The 23,059-nt window shown below is 41.3% G+C and overlaps 1 protein-coding gene across 5 annotated transcripts in view; it reads right to left on the reverse strand.

Annotated features, from left to right (window-relative positions):
- Positions 1 to 14,009: 14,009 nt before the first annotated feature.
- Positions 14,010 to 23,059, reverse strand: part of ap1s3a (adaptor related protein complex 1 subunit sigma 3a) — a 33,358-nt gene continuing 24,308 nt past the window's right edge. For 4 of the 5 annotated variants that reach the window (XM_059651047.1, XM_059651046.1, XM_059651048.1 and 1 more), the window contains 3 exons: positions 21,980 to 22,088; positions 16,872 to 17,009; positions 14,010 to 14,417 (listed from right to left, as the gene is read on the reverse strand). In XM_059651047.1, coding sequence (XP_059507030.1) covers positions 14,382 to 14,417; positions 16,872 to 17,009; positions 21,980 to 22,088 — 283 coding nt within the window. In that variant the 3' untranslated portion in view covers positions 14,010 to 14,381. The remainder of the gene's footprint in view (positions 14,418 to 16,871; positions 17,010 to 21,979; positions 22,089 to 23,059) is intronic. The other variant, XM_059651050.1, reaches the window with a different exon arrangement.

Below are 23,059 nucleotides of genomic sequence, written 5' to 3' on the forward strand. Positions count from 1 at the left end.
CCCCTGTTAATGAAAGCCAAAACACCATATGCTTTCTTAACAACCCTGTCCACTTGGGTGGCCATTTTAAGGGATCGATGTATCTGCACACCAAGATCCCTCTGTTCCTCCACACTGCCAAGAATCCTATCCTTCATCCTGTACTCAGCTTTCAAATTTGACCTTCCAAAATGCATCATCTCGCATTTATCCAGGTTGAACTCCATCTGCCAACTCTCAGCCCATCTCTGCATCCTGTCAATGTCCTGCTGCAGCCTACAACAGCATTCTATACTGTCAACCACACCTCCAACCTTCGTGTCGTCTGCCAACTTGTTGACCCATCCTTCAATTCCCTCATCCAAGTCATTAATAAAAATTATAAACAGTAGAGGCCCAAGGACAGAGCCCTGTGGAATACCACTCACCACTGACTTCCAGGCAGAATATTTTCCTTCTACTACCACTCGCTGTCTTCTGTTGGCCAGCCAATTCTGTATCCAGACAGCTAAGTTCCCCTGTATCCCATTCCTCCTGACCTTCTGAATGAGCCTACCATGGGGAACCTTATCAAATGCCTTGCTAAAGTCCATATACACCACATCCACAGCTCGACCCTCATCAACTTTTCTAGTCACATCCTCAAAGAACTCGATAAAGATTTGTGAGGCATGACCTGCCCCTCACAAAGCCGTGTTGACTGCATTTAATCAAGCCATGCTCTTCCAGATGGTCATAAATCCTATCCCTCAGAATCCTTTCTAACACCTTGCAGACAACAGACGTGAGACTTACTGGTCTGTAATTGCCGGGGATTTCCTTATTTCCTTTCTTGAAGAGAGGAATTACATTTGCCTCTCTCCAGTCCTCAGGTACGACTCCAGTGGAGAGCGAGGATGCAAAGATCTTCGCAAGTGGCGAAGCAATTGCATTTCTCGTTTCCCAAAGCAGCCGAGGACAAATCTGATCCGGGCCTGGCGACTTGTCAATCTTAACGTTTGACAAAATTTTCAGCACATCAGCTTCCTCTATCTCTATCAATTCCAGCATGCACACCTGCGCTTCAAAGGTTTCATTCACTACAAAGTTCGTTTCTTTCGTAAAGACAGAAGCAAAAAACTCATTTAGGGCTTCCCCTACCTCCTCAGACTCCACACACAAGTTCCCTATGCTATCCCTGATCGGCCCTACTCTTTCTTTGACCATTCTCTTATTCGTCACATAAGTGTAAAATGCCTTTGTGTTCTCCATAATCCGTTCTGCCAAACCTTTCTCGTGCCCCCTCCTGGCTCTCCTCAGACCATTTTAGAGCTCCTTCCTCGCCTGCCTGTAATCCTCTAGAGCTGAGCTTGACCCTAGCTTCCTCCACCTTATGTAAGCTACCTTTTTCCTTTTGACGAGAAGCTCCACCACTCTCGTCATCCAAGGTTCCTTTATCTTACCCCTTCTTGCCTGTCTCAGAGGGACATATTTATTCGTCACTCGCAACAACTGTTCCTTAAACAGTCTCCACATGTCTATAGTACCTTTACCATGGAACAATTGCTCCCAGTCCATGCTTCCTAACTCATGTCTAATCGTGTCATCGTTTCCTCTTCCCCAATTAAATATCCTCCCATTTTGCCTAATCCTCTCCTTCTCCATAGCTATGTAGAATGTGAGGCAGTTATGGTCGCAATCACCAAAATGCTCTCCCACCACAAGATCTGATACCTGCCCCGGCTCGTTTCCGAGCACCAAGTCTAGAATGGCCTCTCCCCTCGTCGGCCTGTCAACGTACCGAGTTAGGAAACCCTCCTGGACACACCTTACAAAAACAGCTCCATTCAAATCTTCTGCTCGAAGGAGGTTCCAATCAATATTAGGAAAGTTAAAGTCACCCATTACAACAACCCTACTGCGTCCACACTTTTCCAAAATCTGCCGACCTATGCTTTCTTCAATCTCCCTGCTGCTATTGGGGGGCCTGTAGTAAAACCCCTAACGAGGTGACTACTCCCTTGGTGTTCCTAATTTCCACCCATACTGACTCGGTAGGCAGATCTTCCTCGACAATGGAAGCTTCTGCAGCTGTGATTCCCTCTCTGATTAGTAGTGCTACACCCCCTCCTCTTTATACCCCCTCCCTATTCTTTTTAAATGTTCTAAACCCTGGAAGATCCAGCAACCATTCCTGCCCGTGAGAAACCCATGTCTCTGTTATGGCCACAACATCTTAGCACCAGGTACTGATCCATGCTCTAAGTTCATCACTTTTATTCCTGATACTCCTTGCGTTAAAGCAAACACACTTTAACTGATCCTTTGGTTCTTTCCCAGGAAAATCCTTCCCACTAGCTGGTCTACCTCTTGCTACTGCCTCACCTGCATCAACTCTCACCTCCGGTATACAGCTCAGGTTCCCACCCCCCTGCCATACTAGTTTAAACCCTCTCGAACTACTCGAGCAAACCTTCCACCCAGGACATTGGTCCCCTTCCAGTTCAGATGCAACCCGTCCTGCTTGTACAGGTCCCACCTTCCCCAGAAGGCATCCCAATTATCTACATATCTGAAGCCCTCCCTCCCACACCAGCTGCGTAGCCACGTGTTAAGCTGCGCCTGCTCCCTGTTCCTCGCCTCGCTATCTCGTGGCACCGGTAGTAAACTAGAGAACACTACTCTGTTCGTCCTGCTTTGCAGCTTCCATCCTAAATCCCTGAAATCACTTTTTATATCCTCAATCCTATTTCTGGCTATATCATTAGTGCCAATATGTAACACGATTTCTGGCTGTTCGCCCTCCCCTTTTAGAACCTTATACACCCGATCGGAGACGTCCCGGACCCTGGCACCAGGGAGGCAACATACCTTCCGGGAATCCCGATCTTGCCCACAAAACCTCCTGTCGATTCCCCTAACTATCGAGACCCCTACCACGAGTACTTTTCTATTCTGCCCCCTTCCCTTCTTTGCCACAGTGTCAGGCTCAGCGCCAGAGAACTGACTACTATGGCTTTCCTCTGGTAGGCCATCCCCCCCAGCAGTATCCAAAACGGTATACTTATTGCTGAGGGGAATGTCCACAGGGGATCTCTGCAATGTCTGTCTGTCCCCTTTCCTCCCCCTAACTGTAACCCATCTATCCTCGTCCTGAGCCTTAGGCGTGACCAACTCCCGGTAACTCCTCCCAATTACCCCCTCTGCCTCCCGAATGATCCGTAGTTCATCCAGCTCCAGCTCCATTTCCCTAACACGGTTTTCAAGGAGCTGGAGTTGGTTGTAGCACTTACCCTCACAGAGTGGAGAAAGTCATTGATCGCTCAGTGTTTTCTCCAGGCACAGACACCAGGTGGGCAACCTTGTTCAAGGGTGGCATCTAGTGTTGTTCAGAGATAATGGGAACTGCAGATGCCGGACAATCCGAGATAACAAAGTGTGAAGCTGGATGAACACAGCAGGCCAAGCAGCAAGTTAGGAGCACAAAAGCTGACGTTTCGGACCTGGACCCTTCATCAGAAAAGGATTGGGGTCTAGGCCCGAAACATCAGCTTTTGTGCTCCTGAGATGCTGCTGGGCCTGCTGTGTTCATCCAGCTCCACACTTTGTTATTTTGGCATCTAGTGTTGTTGTCTCCTTTGCCCCTCATGGGATGGAGGATAGCCCTCGTCTCCCCTACTGCATCCACCAGGACCTCTACATCCCTGCCTATAAAACAGGATGCCAATTTTCTCTTTGACTGCCATATTTGGGGCAAATGATTCACGCAGGGCAGTCCCTTATCACCAGTGCTTGACCTGGTTTTCAAGGAGCTGGAGTTGGGTGCACTTCCCGCAGATGTAGCCAGCGGAGACGTGTGCCATGTCTCCCACCTGCCACATTCTGCAGGAGGAGCAAGCAACTGCCCTAGCATCCATATCCCACTTATCTGAACACCCACTCAGTACTAAAGTAGAAAGCTTAGTTCAAGTTGCTATAAAATTAATAACAAACTTATATTCAATAGAGAAAGTTTAGAATGAACCTTACCTTATTAACTAGGTTAGAGGAGGAGGGTGGGTGGGAGATACTACAGTTGTAGAGTCTCGGGTTTAGCCACCTTGCTGATATATATGGTCACTGCTTTCCTTCCCGGCTGCCCCTCTGGTCCTCGTCACTTCCTCCGCTGCTCCCGCTCCTTCTGTGAAAGAGAAAAACACCGCTACCGGTAAGTAATTTTAAAAAACTGCCGTACCTTAGCTGCAGTCTTCCAGGTTCGTCTTACCTCCGCTGCTGCTCGCATGCAAAATGGCCGTTGGCGTCGAAGGGTGAGTATTTATACTCACTGCTTTCCTTCCCGGCTGCCTCTCTGGTCCTCGTCATATCGTATAGAGTTAAGAATGGCTAAGCTCTGTACCATTAATCTTGCAGTGCTGCTCGACAGACAACTGATCACACACCTGATGACGGCAGCGACCATATATCTCATACATAACAACATGACCTCCACTGTACAATATGAAGTGTTTACTGAGGATTGCATAACGTTCAGTGCCATTCCCAGCTCCTTAGCAGTCCATATCCAAATGCAGCCAGGCCTGGTAAATATCATACTTGGGCTGACAAGTGGGAAGTAACATTTGTGCAACACAATGGCCATCTCCAACAAAATAGAAAAACTAACCATTGCCCCTTGGCATTCAATGACATTGCCACTGCTGAATAAAAATGTTTCAAATACAATGTCACTCAAGCCACCTACTTAGCTTCAGAGGCTGGTCTTCTTCCTTTCCATCCCACTTCATCTTGATGCAATTGTGGGGTTGACAGCTAGAGGGAGCCTGCCCTACAATGGAGTTCATTGGCCTTAGAATTTGGTTGCATGACCCCCATAGGCATTTGTGGCCTAGACAAGATGCCGCCCAGAGGAAAGTGCATCCCTCAGTTTGATCTCCTAAAAGACAGGGTGCAAGTGGAACGTAAGGCTACTTCTGGTATGACTTGAAAGGACACTTCTGAAGGACATTATGTGGCTCCTTTGAGTATCAGCAACCTGAATGCTTCTTCCTTGATGAGCTATAGCTATGGATACATGGTAGTGACATGCTCACTAGCAAGCATTCCAAACTCAAACTCTAATTTAGCTAAAAATACTGACTGAGGTGTCAGTATTTGAGCTGACAGACGATGCAGGGGGCAGACTTGCCAGTTAAACCCTTCGAAGAATCAGTGATTTCAGAGATGAAAGGGAAGATGGTCTTGTTGGGCTGCCATCTTGACAGTGGCACATTCCAGTTGGAAACAGAGAGAAATGTATCTTGAACAAGGTGGAGAGATTCAGACATGCTCAGAATACATTCCAGAGATGGTAATGGGAGAGTAGAATAATAACAACAACAAAGATTCTTTCTTGGTTACTGGGACATTGTGTTTTCAGCATCTACACAAGAACGGTTTTCGTTTTTACAGGCCAGGGGCAGGAGTCTGTCCTTACAGGGGCTGCCAACATTTAGTCCCTCACCTCAAGCTTCATTCTGGCTCTTTCCACCTACTGAGGACCATCTTCTCCCAGAACAGACAAAAGGAGGGACTGAATGAGAAGGAAGTGCTTGGAATAGCTGTTTGTACTTGTACAGCTAGAGGAGAAAGGTGACAAGCTATGAATGAGTAGGCAGCACTGAAAGCATATCGAGTTAATGGGCTAGGGGTTTGGGATGGATGAGAGAGAGTGAAAGGAGACATTGTATACAATGATGCGAGTTGTAGGCCATGAGCCTTGGTAGCAGGGGGAAGATGGTAGCACTTACCCTCACAGAGTGGAGAAAGTCATTGATCGCTCAGTGTTTTCTCCAGGCACAGACACCAGGTGGCAACCTTGTTCAAGGGTGGCATCTAGTGTTGTTCAGAGATAATGGGAACTGCAGATGCCGGACAATCCGAGATAACAAAGTGAGGAGCTGGATGAACACAGCAGGCCAAGCAGCAACTTAGGAGCACAAAAGCTGACATTTCAGGCCTAGACCCTTCATCAGAAAAGGATTGGGGTCTAGGCCTGAAACATCAGCTTTTGTGCTACTGAGATGCTGCTTGGCCTGCTGTGTTCTGCTGCTGGGCCTGCTGTGTTCATCCAGCTCCTCACTTTGTTATTTTGGCATCTAGTGTTGTTGTCTCCTTTGCCCCTCATGGGATGGAGGATAGCCCTCGTCTCCCCTACTGCATCCACCAGGACCTCTACATCCCTGCCTATAAAACAGGATGCCAATTTTCTCTTTGACTGCCATATTTGGGGCAAATGATTCATGCAGGGCAGTTCCTTATCACCAGTGCTTGACCTGGTCCACAACTGCCTTTAAAATGTTCCATAGATAGTAGAAACAGCAGATGCTGGAGACAAGGTGTAGAGCTGGATGAACACAGCAGACCAAGCAGCATCAAAGGAGCAGGAAGGCTGACGTTTCGGGCCTAGACCCTTCTTCAGAAAAAAGAAGAAGGGTCTAGCCCCGAAACATCAGCCTTCCTGCTTCTCTGATGCTGCTTGGCCTGCCGTGTTCACCCAGCTCTACACCCTGTTATCTCTGCCTTTAAAATGTGATGCCTGCATCAGAGATCAGAGATATCCCTGCAGAGGTTAGCACATCAACCTTCAGCAACTGGGAAGATACACCAATAGGGGGTGGTGCATACGCAATGATATGGATTTGGGAAGAAGAAAAACGAGGTAATTCGCCAGGCCTCATGGAGAGAAGCCCCTAAAAACAAAGCAAAGTTGACACTTAGCTGATTTCCGATTTGATTCAGCTCAGCGACTACAGGAAAAATTGATCCACAACAGATAATGTAGAAACATAGAAGATAGGAGCAGGAGGCAGCCATTCAGCTCTTTGAACCTGCTCCACCATGCTTCATGGTCATGGCTTATCATCCAACTCAAAAGCCAAATCCTGCTTTCTCCCCTTAACCTTTGATCCCATTTTCCCCAGTGCAATATCTAGCCGTCTCTGGAAGATAATCAACGTTTTGGCATTAGCTACTTCCTGTGCTAATAATTCTATGGGCTCACCATTCTTTAGGTGAAGACATTTCTCCTCATCTCCGTCCTAAATGGTCTGCCCTGAATCCTCATACCGTGACCCCCTAGTTCTGGACACACCTACCATCGGGAATATCCTCCCTGCATCTATCCTGTCTAGTCCTGTTAGAATTTTATAATTCTTTATGGGATCACCCCTCATTCATCTGAACTCTATCAAAAACAATCCCAATCTAGTCAATCTCTCCTCATATGCAAGTCCTGCCACCCCGGGAATCAGCTTGGTAAACCTTCACTGTACTCCCTCTAGGAACTTAACTTTACGCGAGTGTAGTAGGAGAATGGAGAATCTGAAAACAAAAACTGTTGTACAAGGCTTCATACTAATCTTTACTCCTTCCATTCAATCTTATAGAAAAAAATCCTCCCAGTTGCAGATTAGACTCAAGGAAATATGGTTTAAAAAAGCAACTATCTTTAGGAGAGACTCCTGTGGAGTCCAACAAGACAAATGAGGCTTATTAAAGCTCTCCTTTAAACAGTATTGTTATGAAAGGTTATCGTGTCATGCTCAGAGACATTTTAAAATCTTCTGGACAATTTGTCCAATTTCAGATTTATTTATATGTAAAACAGTTGCATTTATTGCATGCCTCATACATTGGAAGACAGAGTTTATAAGAATCTCTGACAAATATTTCCTTATTGTGAATTTCATGTGTTGGTCTGCCAACTTGGATCCAACACATTTTATTTTTTCTCAATTTAAATTTCAGAACTATTGAATGTCTGGGAGGGGAAAAAGAAGCTCGCTGGACCAATTGCAATTAATGTAAAATTTAATGTACTGTAACCTTTATAATCATACTGTGGTCAAAGTATTCTGGGACTAAACCTGCAGAATGGCTCACAATACTGCAGGCTCTGGTTTGATGTTTTCAAGAACTGCAGCTAACCAGTGAGTTATATTTGTGGCTGCTACATTCTAAAACCATTTACTTCTCAAAACTATCCACTGTCTTGAAACATCCAGCTTAACCAAAGCTCAGTTTTGGGATTTTAAGCATGACATCTGAAGGCATGATCATTTACATTATCTTACGTACCTTTGAAAATTTTGTCTACATATTTTAGTTCTGAGGAAGGGTCACCAGACCTGAGATGTTAACTCTGTTTTTCCTTCACAGATGTTGCCAGTTTAGGACACGTCCAAAACTTCCACAGTATTTGAGATCCCACACTTCTGGATCTCCCACACTTCTCTTTTCTCTTTAATTATTTTACCTTGATTCTCTGACAATAAGATGACTTAATGAAACTCTGCACATACACTTAAATAGACATAAAGACCTACTCAGGTTTTTAGTGATCTTACATGCATTTGAACATGTGTGTCCAAAGTTCCATTTTGCCTAAACATGAAGTTTCCTAGGAAACCAAGGTGAAACAACAAAACAGAAAAAGGAATAAATCTGGAAATGGATATGCCCCAGGCTGCTAGGGGATCAGGGCTGGGAACCAAATATCCAAGGATACGCACCCTATCAAAAGGGCAAGAAGATGGGCAAAGGGGGTTAGGTTGCCTTAATGAGAAATGAAATGGATAGCAACAGGGAAGATGAGTCGGAGGGCACAGAATCTGGGTGGGTAGAGTTGAGGAATCGTAAAAGAAAAAAAGAACCTGATTGGAGTTATGTACAAGCCTTCTAGCAGTAGTCAGGATATGGCCAAGTAAATAACTCAGGACACAGAAAAGGGCATATTAGAAAGGAATTATTACAATAACCATGATGGAACTTAAATTTGAGATGGCTTAGGAAAATTAAATTAGTAATTCTGGGGGACAGGCAATTCTGGATTTGATGTATAAGGAGGCAGATTTGTTTAGGAAGCCTCAGGTAAAGGAAATCCTTAGAGTCAGTGACCACAATATGATAGAATTCACCCTACAATTTGGGAGGGAGAAGCTGGAATCAGATGCAACAATATTACAGTTGAGTAAGAGGTAACTAGAAAGGGCAGAATGGTGGCTCAGTGGTGAGCACTGCTGCCTGGTGGAATTTACACATTTTCCCCACGTCTGCGTGGCTTTCCTCCAGGTGCTGTGGTTGCCACGCACAGTCCAAAGATGTGAAGATTACAGGGATATGATTGGGGGATGGATCTGGGTGGGATCCTCTTCAGAGGGTCACCATGGACTCAATGGGCCGAATGGCCGGTTTCTATGCTGTAGAGATTCCAAGAGGGAGGAGCGACCAGGGTTGATTGGAAGGGAAGCTTGCAGGAAAGACGGGGAGCAGCAACGTCACAAATTTCTAGAGGTACAGCAAATTTTGTTTTAAATGGCTCGCCATAAACTGCTAAAAATTATATACCTGAAATACCAGAAGTTTACTGTGTTATCACCATCTCTGCAACATCCCAACATGGCAAAATTGTATTATTATTTGTGATTTATGCTGCAAATAAAGTATAAAAATAATGTGTATATCCCCACATTATGTTTCTTTTACTTGCCGTGTGTTTTTACATCGATTATGTGGACCTCTTGATCAACAGGAATATTTGATCAACTGGCACCCTCCTGGTCCCATAGCTGCCAGTTAATAAAAAGTTTGTGTATTTCAGAACACACAACAGAAATTCATCCCAAGGAAGAGGAAACATACCAAGGGGAGGGCAAGGCAACCATGGCTGACAAAGAAAGTCAGGGGCAGATTAAAGCATGACAAAGCACACAATGTGGGGGAGATCAGTCCAAAACCAGAGGATAGGGAAGCCTTTAAAAACCAGTAATGGACAACTAAAAAAGACAAAAAAGTGGGGAAATGAAATATGAATGTAAACTAGTAATAAAAATTGTTTGCAAGAATTTTTTTTAGATATGAAACATAAGAGAGGGGCAGCAGTGGAAAGTGAACTACTGGACAACAGACTGGATAAGTAGTAACAGAGAACAAAGAAATGGTGGAGGAACTGAATAGAGACTTTGCATCAGTCTACAGGGTGGAAGGCACCTGTGGCAGAACTTCAAGACTGTCAGGGAGCAGGGGTGTGTATAGCAGCTATCACTAAGGAGAAGTTGCTGGGAAAGTTGAATGATCTGAAGGTAGATAAATCACACAGATTGGATGGAATATGCTCAGGGTTCTGGAGGAAATAGGTGAGGCATTGGTGGCAATTTTTCAGGAATCACCGGAGGCATCCCTCTTTAAGCTTGGGAAGCAGAAGACAGGAAACTATAGGCCTGTTAGCCAGACCTCAGTCACTGGTAACATTTTAGAGTCCATTATTTAGGATGAGCTTATGGAGTACTTGAATGTACATGATAAAATAGGGCTGAGTGAACATAGCCTTGTCAAAGGAAGGTCATGTCTGACAAATCCATCAGGATTCTTTGAGGAGGTCATGAGCAAAGTAAACAAAGGATAGCTGGTGCATGTGATCTATTTGGATTTCCTCAAGGCCTTTGAGAACGTACCACACAGGAGGCTGCTAAATAAGATAAGAGTCCATGACATTCGGGGCAAAGTACTGGCATTGATAGAGGATTGACTGACTGGCAGAAGGCAGAATGTGGAGATAAAGGAGACTTTTTCACCAAGGCTGCTGCTGACTAATGGATTCCGCAGGGGTCAGTGTTGAGTCCACAATTATCCATGTTATATATTAACAACTCAGACAAAGGAATTAAGGGTTTTGTTGTCTAGTTTACAGATGACACAAAGATAGGAGGTTAGTTAAATAGTGCTGAGGAAGCAGGGAGGCTGCAGAAGGACCTGGACAGGTTGGGAGACTGGGCAAAGAAGTGTCAGATGGGAAACAATGGGGGAAGTGAGAGGTTATACACTTTGGTGGGAAGAATAGAGCATGGACTATTTTCTTGATGGGAAAGGGCTTCAGAAATCCAAAGCACAAAGGGATTTGGGGATCCTAGTTCAGAATTCTCTTAAGGTAACATGCAGGTTCAGTAAATACAATGTTTGCATTCATTTCAAAAGGGATAGAATACAAGAACAGGGATGTCCTGCTGTTCTGAGGAAGGGTCACTGGACCCGAAATGTTAAGTTTATTCCTTCACAGATGCTGCCAGACCTGGTGAGCATTTCCAGCAACTTTGTTTTTGTTCCTGATGTACTGCTGAGGCTGGTCAGATTGCATTTAGAATATTATGATTAGTTTTGGGCCCCATATCTAAGGAAGGATGTGCTGGCACTGGAGGGGATCCAGAGAAGGTTTACAAGAATAATTCGGGGATTGAAAGGCCTGTGAGAAAGCAGTTGTGGACTCTGGGTATTTGGAGTTTAGAAGGTTGGGTGGGGGTGGAAATCTCATTGAAACTTACAGAGTACTGACCGGCCTAGATAGAATGAACATGGAGATGATGTTTCCATTAGTAGAACAGACTTGGACTAAGGGCACAGCATCAAAACAAAGGGATCACCCTTTAGAATCAAGATGAGGAAGAATTTCTTCAGTCCAAAGGTGTGGAACTCATTGCCACAGAAGGCTGTGGAGACCAAGTTATTGAGTGTCTATGAAAGCAGAGATAGATACATTTTTGATTGGTAAGGGGATCAAGGGTTACAGGGACAAGGCAGGAGAATGGGGTTGGGAAAGCTATCAGCAGTGATCATATGGTGGAGCAGACTCAATGGGCCGAATGGTCCAATGCTGCTCCTTTATATTATGATCTCATGGACTTACAACGTCAAACTTCTTCATTTTTATCAATGCGGTCCAGCTGATGTGAAATAATCCTTTCTAAAACAAGTTTGCAAAGATGGTATAAATATAAAAATGGTATTCTATCAATTGCCAAAATATAATCCACCAGATTTCAATTATGCATTCACAGTTGAACTGAATTTTGTACATTGAGATATTGTTAATGTAGAACTAGACCTGATACATAAAGCACAGAAAACAATTTGATCTTGGCATTATCATTGCTAACTACTTAAACAGATGGCAATAATTTGCATTGTAAGGAACAATATTTATTTGAACGGACTCAATGCGTATACTGCTAAACAAATGACAACCATTGTCAGTTGTACATTTTGTTCTGATGACATCTGTAGCGATGTATAAAAGGTTATCTATGTTCTACCCAAAGCTGTAATTTTCATCATGTAGGTACATAATTTTGTATTCTAATACATCTAATTAAGAATTCTTTTCAATTTTATTTACTGGTGCAAATGTTGTTTGCATTTCGGCTCAATTACTATGGATGCAATTTTTTGTTTAAATTGTTTATACGACGCAAGCTTTGTTGCCAAGGCCAGCATTACTGTTCAAGAACGTAGTGTAGAGTTGACACCACAAACCCCTTCAGTCCATGTGATGAAGGTACACCCCTGTACCAAATGGTGTCTTTTTCTAGTTAAGCGTCAGTTGTTATCAGTCATAATGCCCATTTGGTTATAGCACAGATGCACCAAAACAGACTAGGGACGAGAAATGATAGGTATACATGTAGATCACAGATTTTGGCAAAATGGAAATGGATACAAATTATAAAGGATGGACATATGCAATAGCGAAATAGGCAACATTATTTCCTGTTTGAAGATTCATTTAGACAGAATCATAAATTCTAGAAAAGGTAGTGTGGAGAAAGATTGATTAAAAAAAAATCAGTAGTGATGCTCAACCACAAGGAAAAGTTGGAGCAGAGATTGTTGCAACTTTCAGAGAAAAAGAGAACTAAATATTTGAATAGGGAAACAACCTACCAGAAATAAGCAACACACTGGACTCTAGTATGGGACCCTGAGCAAAGAGACCCTACAGACGCAAAATACATTTATGTTCAACAGCACAATGCCACAAATTTGTTCTGTCTAATAAATAAGCTTTTCAGTAATTTGTATATTGTACCTTGCAGTGTCCCAATGGACGGAAGAATAACTGTGGCTATAAAAGCACTTACTGCATTAGCCCTAGACATTAAATCTCAACTCTATTTTTTATATTTCTTTTGAAACCTTAAGGTACATTGCTAAACTTTTCATAGCCTTTTTTTTTAAAATTTCAACCTTAAATATATTTCTCTGGATTATGATTGAAGATACTAAACTTTTATAACTTAAAGCAAATCTTTCACCATCCTGTTGCAAATTCTTGAAAGATTGTGGAAAAGTAAATAAAATTAGTTGTTTCTTTCAGAGGTGAATTGCTGAATGAAAAATCAAAAAAGGAGACTTTAATATTCATCAGGCAAAAAGGAACTTCATAAAGTTAAATAATCAATAACAATTCTTAGCTGAATATCAAAGAGATGGTGAGTAGAGAGCACAATGCTACATAAAACCCAGAGTTTGCAACTAAGAACATTGCAGCCTTGCTAATTGAAGAAGATTAATAACAAAATAAGATAGAAGATTTCATTTGCATTGAGCTTATATAGTTTCCATGTGACAGATAACCTAATTCTGTATTTCCAACAGATGATGGATAGTCTTGCTACATCCGTGGGCTTAAAAGATGATCATCACTATCCTTAATTATCTGCTCCGCCCCATTGAAAAGTGGACAAAAAGTTTGCTGCCAAGAACTTCTCATAGGTTCAAACCACAATCTCTAATGGATTTCAGGAGTTCAGAAGGAAGTCAGCATCTTGGATGTTGTATTTAGCTGCATTTGAATGTGAATAACAATTTCAATTGTGCAATGATGCAAACTATCAACAAGTTTGTGTTTGGTAACATTGACTATAGCAAACTGATGATTTCATTTGAGTATTAAAATGGATCATCCATCTGAAAGAGCAGTTGAAACTCATGTTCAAAATCAGCTCCTCTGAAAAAGCAGTTTCCCCTCTGTAAGGTATTATTGTCTGAGCTGGCACTTTGTGTTGAATGGTTGTAAGTTTTACAGCTTCAAACTATTTCAAATAGTTTAAAGTAACATCCTTTCATTTTGAAAAAAAATAGCAGAAAGATAAAAACTTATCACAGTTTCATTAATTTTCACAATACATAACCACTACATTGACTGACAACCTCAATCGCCTACCTGAATTTGGTACATGAACTTCACGATTAAGTGCTTTATTTACGATGAGAAGCACATGTGGCAGATTGATTGGTTTCTATAAAATAGAATATTTCTGAATGACAGTGGCGGAAATACAATGTGATCTAATTCAAGAAGGACTGTATTTTTTTTAAAGAAAAGGTAGTGAAAAACCTCCTGCTAACCGAAAGTGTAGAGTGAAGAGTACATTAAAATATCAAAACATGAAAAAAAATTGCCTCAATATTGCACAGTGTTAGCTGCAATTTGGATGACATTCTTCTATAGTGTGATGCAGCAACAAAATGTAAATATCTAAATTTTAAGTCACTGTAGGTTTATGCATAGGTTGAACTTCTCAACTATATCTTCCAGTTCTTCAATGTCCAAGTTAAAATGTTGGTTTAGCCATATATTCTTCCATGGTCTGGAACAAATATGTTAAAGTATTAGTTAAATCAACACAACATTAAAGTCAATTCATGAAACTGTTAATACAATTGTGAAATGCCAGCAATATGGTACCAGTTTATGAGAATGATCCTGTACTTCACAAGAAATTCATGTCTGCAAACTGATCAGAATTTCTCAGAGAGACTGGTTTCATAGCAAAACAGCTACCCAAATTGAATAAGTGCAAGTGACAAAGGGATCAAAACAGATTGGAGGAAGATTTAATATGGTTGGTATTATTTAAATAAATTCTTAAAATCCTAAAAAAAAATTTAAGTGGAATATTTCAAAATAAATGTAAAGAATCTTTGCAGCATTAAAGAAATGTTGTTCGCAATAAATGGAATGTTAGAAATTACAAAATTAAAACAGTAATTTCAAACTAGGTCTCCTCCAAAAATGTAAGTACTCACATAAGAATGTGTAATATTATAAACCTATGGTTAAAATATACAAAGCAAACATTTCTGTTTTCCAGCAGGAAAGATCTCAAATTGCTACAATGGTTCATGAGTACTTTTAAGGTATACAACAAAAGAAAATAATTCTTTCCTTCCATGTTCCCAATTTTCTTGCTCAGAAGCCATTCTTCTTTGTCAGGTATAGTAGGAACTGCAGATGCTGGAGAATCTGAGATAACAAAGGTGTACAGCTGGATGAGCACAGCAGGTCAAGCAGCAAAGGAGCAGGAAATCTGACGATTCGAGCCTAGACCCTTCTTCAGAAATGCTGAATTTTCTAAAGAAGGGTCTAGACCCGAAACGTCAGCTTTCCTGCTCCTTTGATGCTGCTTGGCCTTCTTTGTCCGATTACAGTTTTACAATACCATCCAGACCTATTCTTTACATATGAACCTGAACAGTGAGGGCTAACAGGTCTGTTAGGTTGACAAATTTACACCACTGCTAAATCCAAAGTATCTTTAGCAAACATCGCTTTGCCTGCAACAGTAGTAGATTCGCCAACTTTAAGTACATTTAAGTCATCATTGGATAAACATATGGACGTACATGGAATAGTGTAGGTTAGATGGGCTTGAGATCGGTATGACAGATTGGCACAACATCGAGGGCCGAAGGGCCTGTACTGTGCTGTAATGTTCTACGTTCTATGTTCTATCCATGCAGTTTATGAAAAATACAACAACCAAGTCTGTTGGATTCACAGGGCTGAATTTTCCCAGCCTGAAGAACAAGGCCAATGGCAAGATCAGAACAAAACAGATTCTGGACGTTGAGAAAAGTGTTTCACTGAGAGTGGTTTGTAAGTGGAATGAACTGACAGAAGTAGTTGTGGATGCATGTACAATTACAACATTTAAAAGACATTTCGATAAGTCTGTGAAAAGGAAAGGTTTTCTGGAATATGGGCCAAATGCAGGGAACTGGGAATAGCTTGGTTTGGGAACATGGTAGGCCTGGACTAGTTGCACTGAAGGTCAAGTTTCCATACAAGGACCATATGAGCCATAAACCAGTATGCAGCTGAATTCAATGTAAAAGGGCTACATTCCATCAACGGACAAATCACTAGTACCAGATTTTGGAAGTCTGCACCAGTGCCCTGGAAGTTACCATAATGCTTAAATGATGCTTTCCAACATGTGTTTCTCCCACATTGAACGATGAAATGCTATCTATATTGGATGCTGGCCAAAAAAAATAGCTGCGCTCTCTCAGACAGGGTTCTGACATTTTATGGCTCTAAGGACAGGTAACGCGAAGTTTGATTCTTGTAGCTTCAGTTACAGTGTCTGTCGATCTGACAAATGATGTAAAAAAGCAATAAATTTAAAAATGTGAGCTTGTATTTGCTGCAGTCATCCATGCCATCTATGTGCCCTTAGAAGGGTCTCTTTTTTTTCTTCCCCTCCTACTAAATGCGTCGAGAAGGGCAGTTTATGGCTAGCACTGCAATGACCTGCTGCAGTTCAAATATGGGACCAGAGTAACAAATTCAGGCTGTTTCCTGCAGTGACAAGTACGCCTGCCATTGGTAAGTGCACGATAGCACCAATGGGTCACCATAGAAACACGATGCATACATAAGGAGGTGATCTGTGAAGAATTGCATGAGATAACTTGCCCAAGCTCTCAGAGAGAAACCTGCCAAATGCCCTGAAATTGACTACCAAAATAAATTGTACAATTTGAGAATTTTGCAACAGGGGTCACTGGGAAGCGAGAACTATAGATGTTATCTCTCACTAGTTCAAGGATTGGGTTGTTATAGGTTCCGTTTCCCAATCTTTTCACTTCATGCTCTGCTACCTTTATCAACTGAACTTTTAAATGCATTAAAGACAATACATTTATAAGAAAAATAGAACTATTTTTCTTGTAAAAGAACTTCATAAGCCGTAGCAGCATGTAGCCAATATTAGCACAAGTTTCATTTTTGTTTAATCATCAGTAAATCTATACCTTACCTCTTGGAGCATATCTGCTTCTTCTATTGCTTTTGGTATACTTTGCTTTGAGGTGTCCTGCAATTCTCCTCCAATTAAAAATTCATCCAGTATGAAATAGGCCTTTTCAAAATTAAAAATAATGTCCAGTTCACAAACCTAAGAAAATACATCAAAATTGCTAAGTTTGCTGAATTCAGTTACTAGCTAATTTCATGTAAAGATTTAAGCAAATAATTCTGTAGCTATGTAGTCCTTAAAATATTCAAATTAGATATTCAGATCATAAATGTTAAATCTTTCAGCTGTTATTAATATTCAGACAAATGATTTTTTCCTTTTAGTTAGCATCATTCTCAATTCATGAAACATAACAGAACCAGGAATCATGTTCAGTTTACAATTTTTTTTCTTCTCTGTTAAGACACATACGTAAGTCCAATTGAAACTAAAGTGATGAAGGAGAAAGCTAGAGTGAGAATAAGTGCGTGAGAATAAACTTTGTTTAACTTTGAAATAAACAAAGAACAGCGAATGCTGAGGATTTAAAACGAAAAGCAGTTTGAGTGTTGTGGCAGGCTATCTGAAAGGCCGGCCTCAATGCTCTGGCATGTTATCACAGTTACTAAAAAAGACAAAATTAGCCCCAGTATTCTTGCCTCATTCATGTCAACTCATGCAATCTTATGCCCATCGTGCCGTCCATGCTAACCTATGCCTCTTTACCCACTTGATGCTCATATGACAATGACAGCTTGTGAAATCAATCATGCAGAATAAATACCATAAAGATAGCACTCAGACCTATGTCAGGGTGAAACTGCAGGCTGCTTCTCTTCCAAGAAATTGTAAAAAGGTCAGAAATTTAAATACCTTGACAAATCCCTTAACTACTTGACAGTTCCAATTAATTTATCCACTTTTCAATGCACATTCAAATCTACTTCTCACAATTGAACTTTAACGTATGTAACTGACAATGTGAACCATGGATGCAGAAAGTACAACAGTTCCCATTCACCCCAGTGAGAATGGTATGACTTTAGGAATTGGAGCTTTAGTACCATTTGGCTGGGTTCGAGACCCTTTTCTTCATGACAAAAATTCCAGCCTAAAACTCCAACAGCAGGAATATAGAACATAGAACAATACAGTGTAGAACAGGCCCTTCACCACTCGATCTTTCGCTGACCTGTGAACTAATCTAAGCCCCACCCCCACACTATCCCATCATTATCCATAATATTCCCAAGCTTTCCTTTCAATTGATGCAGAGTGGCCTGCCGAGCATTTTCATTGTAAGCGAGTGAAATGTGCTCTGCCCAAAGGCAGGTTTTTGGCTTATTATCTGTGATACTTCATCCTGAGCAAATTTCTTGCCCTATATTTTCTCCAGTGCTGGTTTGCCATTGTTTCACACTTACTAGCCCCAATCTGCCTAAATCAAAATGGGAATCAAACCTGTGCTATTGCCATCATTCTGTGCCATGTGGTTGCCATCTATCCAACTGAGCTGCCTGGCCCCCAGAATCTAAAAATAACTTTGCACAAAGTAATTAAAAAGGAGGACAAATAACAGTTCCACACTAAAGAGCAGCAGGTTTTAGAAATTGTTTCACAAATAGCAACAACATTAAACAATAACTATTATGACCAAGCAGCAGTTTTAGGAATATTGTCCACTAACTGGCTACTTGTACATAAATCTACAGCATGACAGTGGACAGCCAAATTCAAAAAAAGGAATGGGGAGAGTACAGGCCCAACATGTTCCGTTTAGGGCGAAATATTGGAGCAACAAGTCTAAAGAAACCTGATGTCTAGCACTATTCAAGATTGAACGAGGAGGAAGAGAAAGCTTTCGACAGGTACAAAGGGAGCAAATCAACAGAGGCCCTTGTGGAGTATAGAAAATGCAGGGGAAATCTTAAGAAAGCACTGGGAAAGCAAACAGGGAGCTTGAGCAAGTGGAAAAGAATGGCCAGGGAAAGATTGGGACCAATTAGTGACCGAGGGAGCAATCTGTACATGGAACCAGAGGATACTACGAGGGTGCTGAACAAATCCTTCATACCTTCATTCAGAAAAACTACTTTAGCACAGCATTCAGAAAGGAGAACTGTGAGGTTCTTGAGCACATTGACATTGGGAATGAGGAAGTATTGGCAGGCCTAAAAATGGAGAGATCTCCAGAATCAAATGAATTGTATCCCATGCTACTGTGGGAGACAAAGGAGGACATTACTGGGGCTCTGGCCCAAATCTTTAATTCTTCCCTGGCTACAGGGGAGATGGCAGAAGACTGGAGGATAGCTAATCTGGCTCCACTTTGTAACAGGGTGGTAGAGATTGACCATGGAAATACAGATCAATGAGTCTCACATCAATTGTGGGGAAACTATTAGAAACATTTCTGAAGGAGAAAATGAACCTCCACTTAGAGGCAAGGTTTGATCATGAATAGTCAGCATCCCTTTGTCAGAGGGAATTCATGCCTAACAAATTTGATTTTTGTTTGGAGGTGGTGACCGGGTTCATCAATGAGAGTAGAACAGTTAATGTAATTTGTTTGGATTTAAGCAAAGCCTTTGACAAGATCCCAAGTGGGAGACTGATAAAGAAGGTAAAGCACATGAGAACCAGGGTAACTCGACAAGGTGGATCAAAATTGGTTTTGTGCTAGGAGATAGAGGGTAGAAGGCTATGTGACTGGGGGCTCATGTCAAGAGGCTTACCACAAGGATCAGTGTTGGTTCCCTTATTGTTTGAGAGCAGTACATACATGTTATAGAAAAGAATGTGGGGGAAAATAAGTAAATTTGCAGATGACATGAAGATTGGCCAGGTGGTTGGCAGTGAGGTTGACAGGACAACATAGACAATTTTCAGATCAGTGACAGATGGAATTTAGCCTGAAAAAAAGGCAAGGTGATGCACTTTGGAAGAAGTAACAAGACAAGGGAGTATTCTATCTATGGCAGGGAACTTGGAAGTTTGGGTGCTTGTCTAGATATCCCTGAAGCAGCAGAAGTTAGTAGGGTAGTTTAAAAAAAAAGCACGTGTGACACTTGCTTTATCAGTTGCAGCATCGGTTACAAGAGGAGGGGGGTTTTGTTGGAGTCGCACAAGACTTTGGTTAAGTCACAGCTGGAATACAGCATGCAGTTTTGGTCACACACTGCAGCAAGGATGTCATTGCACTAGTGGGATGCAGAAGGGATTCACCAGGATATTACCTGGGATGGGGCAATTCAGCTATGAAGAGATGCTGGATAAGCTTGTGTTGTTTTATTTAGAACAGAGAAAGCTGACAGGTGACCAGACTGATGTGTGTAAGATCATGAGAGGCGTGTGTCTTGTTGGATATTAGCAAAACCTCCTTATTTTTAGACTCCATTCCCTTTGAAATAAAGGCCACCATTTAATTTGCCTTTCATATTATTCGTGTATATTGGAGGCTAGCTTTTGAGTTTCCTGGACAAGGGCCTCCAATCCCACTGTCCTACTGGTAGACAAACAGGAGGCTGGAAGAACACAGCAGGCCAGGCAGCATCTAGAGGAAAGGAGCAGTCAATGTTTTGGGTATTACCCTTCTTCAGGACTGGAAGAAAGGTAATACCCAAAATGTTGACTGCTCCTTCCTTCAGACATTGCCTGGCCTGCTATGTTCCTCCAGCCTCCTGTTCATCAATCTTGGATTCCAGCATTTGCAGGTTTTTGTTTGTCTCTACTCACTATCCTATTGCTTTCTATACTCTTTCTCCATTTTAATAAGAATGGAATTAACCATTTTCCCAAAACTTTTTCAGTAGCTTATATTTACTATCCAGCTCACTTGAGAAGGTGTAGGCCTTTCCACAAATCTGATTAGCATTGAGCAAACTAAACAAACTGATTTACACTCATCCTACCCCAGTCCCGCCTGACTTACAGTCTCCTGTCAACTCTGTTGCTGCCTGGATGAACACAGCAGGCCAAGCAGCATCTCAGGAGCACAAAAGCTGAATGTTTCGGGCCTAGACCCTTCATTAGAGACCCATCAGACAGCTCTCTGATGAAGGGTCTAGGCCTGAAACGTCAGCTTTTGTGCTCCTAAGATGCTGCTTGGCCTGCTGTGTTCATCCAGCTCCACACTGTGTTATCTTGGATTCTCCAGCATCTGCAGTTCCCATTATCTCCTCTCTGTTGCTGCCTCCCCAGATCTGTTAATAGTGAAATCTAAAAGTCACTCAATAGCAAATGTAAACCCATCAATTGAATTTTACAACTTTCTTGAGCTTAACAATTACCTCACCCTTTGCACCTAACAAAAAATGTTTAATTTGCATTTATTCAATGCGCTAGACACAAAAACTTTCAACCAACTTTAATTTAGAATCCAGGGTAATCCAACACGAATAGCAGTCATGCTTGAATCTCGCGATGAGATTTAAATTTGTTTACCATCAGATGATCACCAAAGTAGGAGGATTGATTTCCATCTCTGATTTCTCACCAAGGCAACAGCATGACAAGTACATGTTAAAAGAACTGATTAACGGTGAATCTAACTTAAATAAATGGGAATTGATTTCAACACACCAGTCAAAAACCTGCATTGAATTGTGATGTCTTCGGACAGTTCTATGATTAAATATTGTTTGCTTTATTTTAACACTTTATTGTGAATCTGATCCTGAAGTCATGATTGTGCCCTGATTACAGACCCTTTCCAATCTGAAGAATAGCGTTAGAAGTCGAAAGTTTACAGCCAGTGTATAAAAACAAAGTTTAGGCAGGCTTAATCCAGTGCCTATGACAGAAAAACTTTCCCTTAGGATGCTATGGAAAAATATCATTGGTTCAGTTGAAGAGTCTTTATAAAATTCGGGCTGAAACAAGCTAAAATGAGCTTTGCACATTTAGTAGCTAACTAGGCTTTGCCTGTAGTTGATCAAGAAGTTTTTGTTCCATGCAAAAGCACCAATGACACTGATTGAGTAGAAATCAAGGTTTCTTCCTTTCTTAAAAAGCAGAATTTAATCAGATAAATAATTTCAACCACCATAGTGGGGTGACAAAGTGATAAAATCCAGTAAATCTTCCATTTTACTCTAAATTTTAAAATATATTTACCACAGAAAACATACATTTCCAAAATACTTATCCAGAAGTTCCACATAACGATGAATGATTTCTAGAGTCAGAAGCTCATTGTCCTGTTCCTCTATTGCACAACAGAAATATAAACTAGCAAACCTGAGGAACAAAGAAATTAGAGAAACGTGAAATTACATAAACTATTTACAGGGCAATTCTACAAATTTTCTTCTTTCCCAAATGAAATGTGAACGATGGATTTTTTTGAATTGTAAACATTTAATTAAGGCCTTTGTTAAAGTAAATTACATACAATGAAAATTGCATACTCCTTTGAAATAAAAATACCACAGAAAATAAACAAAGAAACTACTGACTTGGGCAACAAATACATTGCTTTATCACACCTGTTAACTGAATTTCACTTGGATATTATTTGCGAAACATTAACAAGATCGCGAGAAACAATTTGAAACATGGCTTTGATACCTATTACATACAAGGATGGAGTATGCAAGGTGCAGCCAATAATATAGTTCTCATTTGAGTAGATCACTTCTGTTACTACTGTATACCAGTTGTTCAGCAACCAGGCAAACACCTTTGTTGATTCAAGTCAGAATTTTGCAAATCCAGTGCAAATGCTCATCTGATCAAATTGTTCGGAGGCATCTCTCCAATATTTTAGTTCAGCAAGCTACCTCTGGGTAGCCATACAAGAGATCATGGTTTTGAATCATTTTATGACATTGGATAATAACAGTGAGTTCTTGGAGTGGCTTACATTCAACAAAGATTTGAACAATACATTGTCATTCTCTTGACAGTGACATACAAATTTCTCCTGGCGCTCTTGTAATGGAGCCATAAACTGCACTTACGCTTTCCTTTAAAATAACAGAGGTTAAAAAAAAATCTAAGGGCAAGGATATAAGTTTAAAATTTCATTTCTCTTTTTATGGCACCAAACTCTTTCCTTCTGATGATAGTGGCTGCCCATTGCTGTTCTCTGAGAGTGCTCCCTCAGGCTAAAGTGTCAGCTCATTATCTTTGCCAAGTCATTTGAAAATTAATTCTGCCACTGCAGTATACTTAAATTTTATGGTTCTCTGATTAAATAAAAAAGCAAT

The sequence above is a fragment of the Stegostoma tigrinum genome, chromosome 14 (genome assembly GCF_030684315.1).
Source record: "Stegostoma tigrinum isolate sSteTig4 chromosome 14, sSteTig4.hap1, whole genome shotgun sequence".
In the NCBI taxonomy this organism is placed as follows: domain Eukaryota; kingdom Metazoa; phylum Chordata; class Chondrichthyes; order Orectolobiformes; family Stegostomatidae; genus Stegostoma; species Stegostoma tigrinum.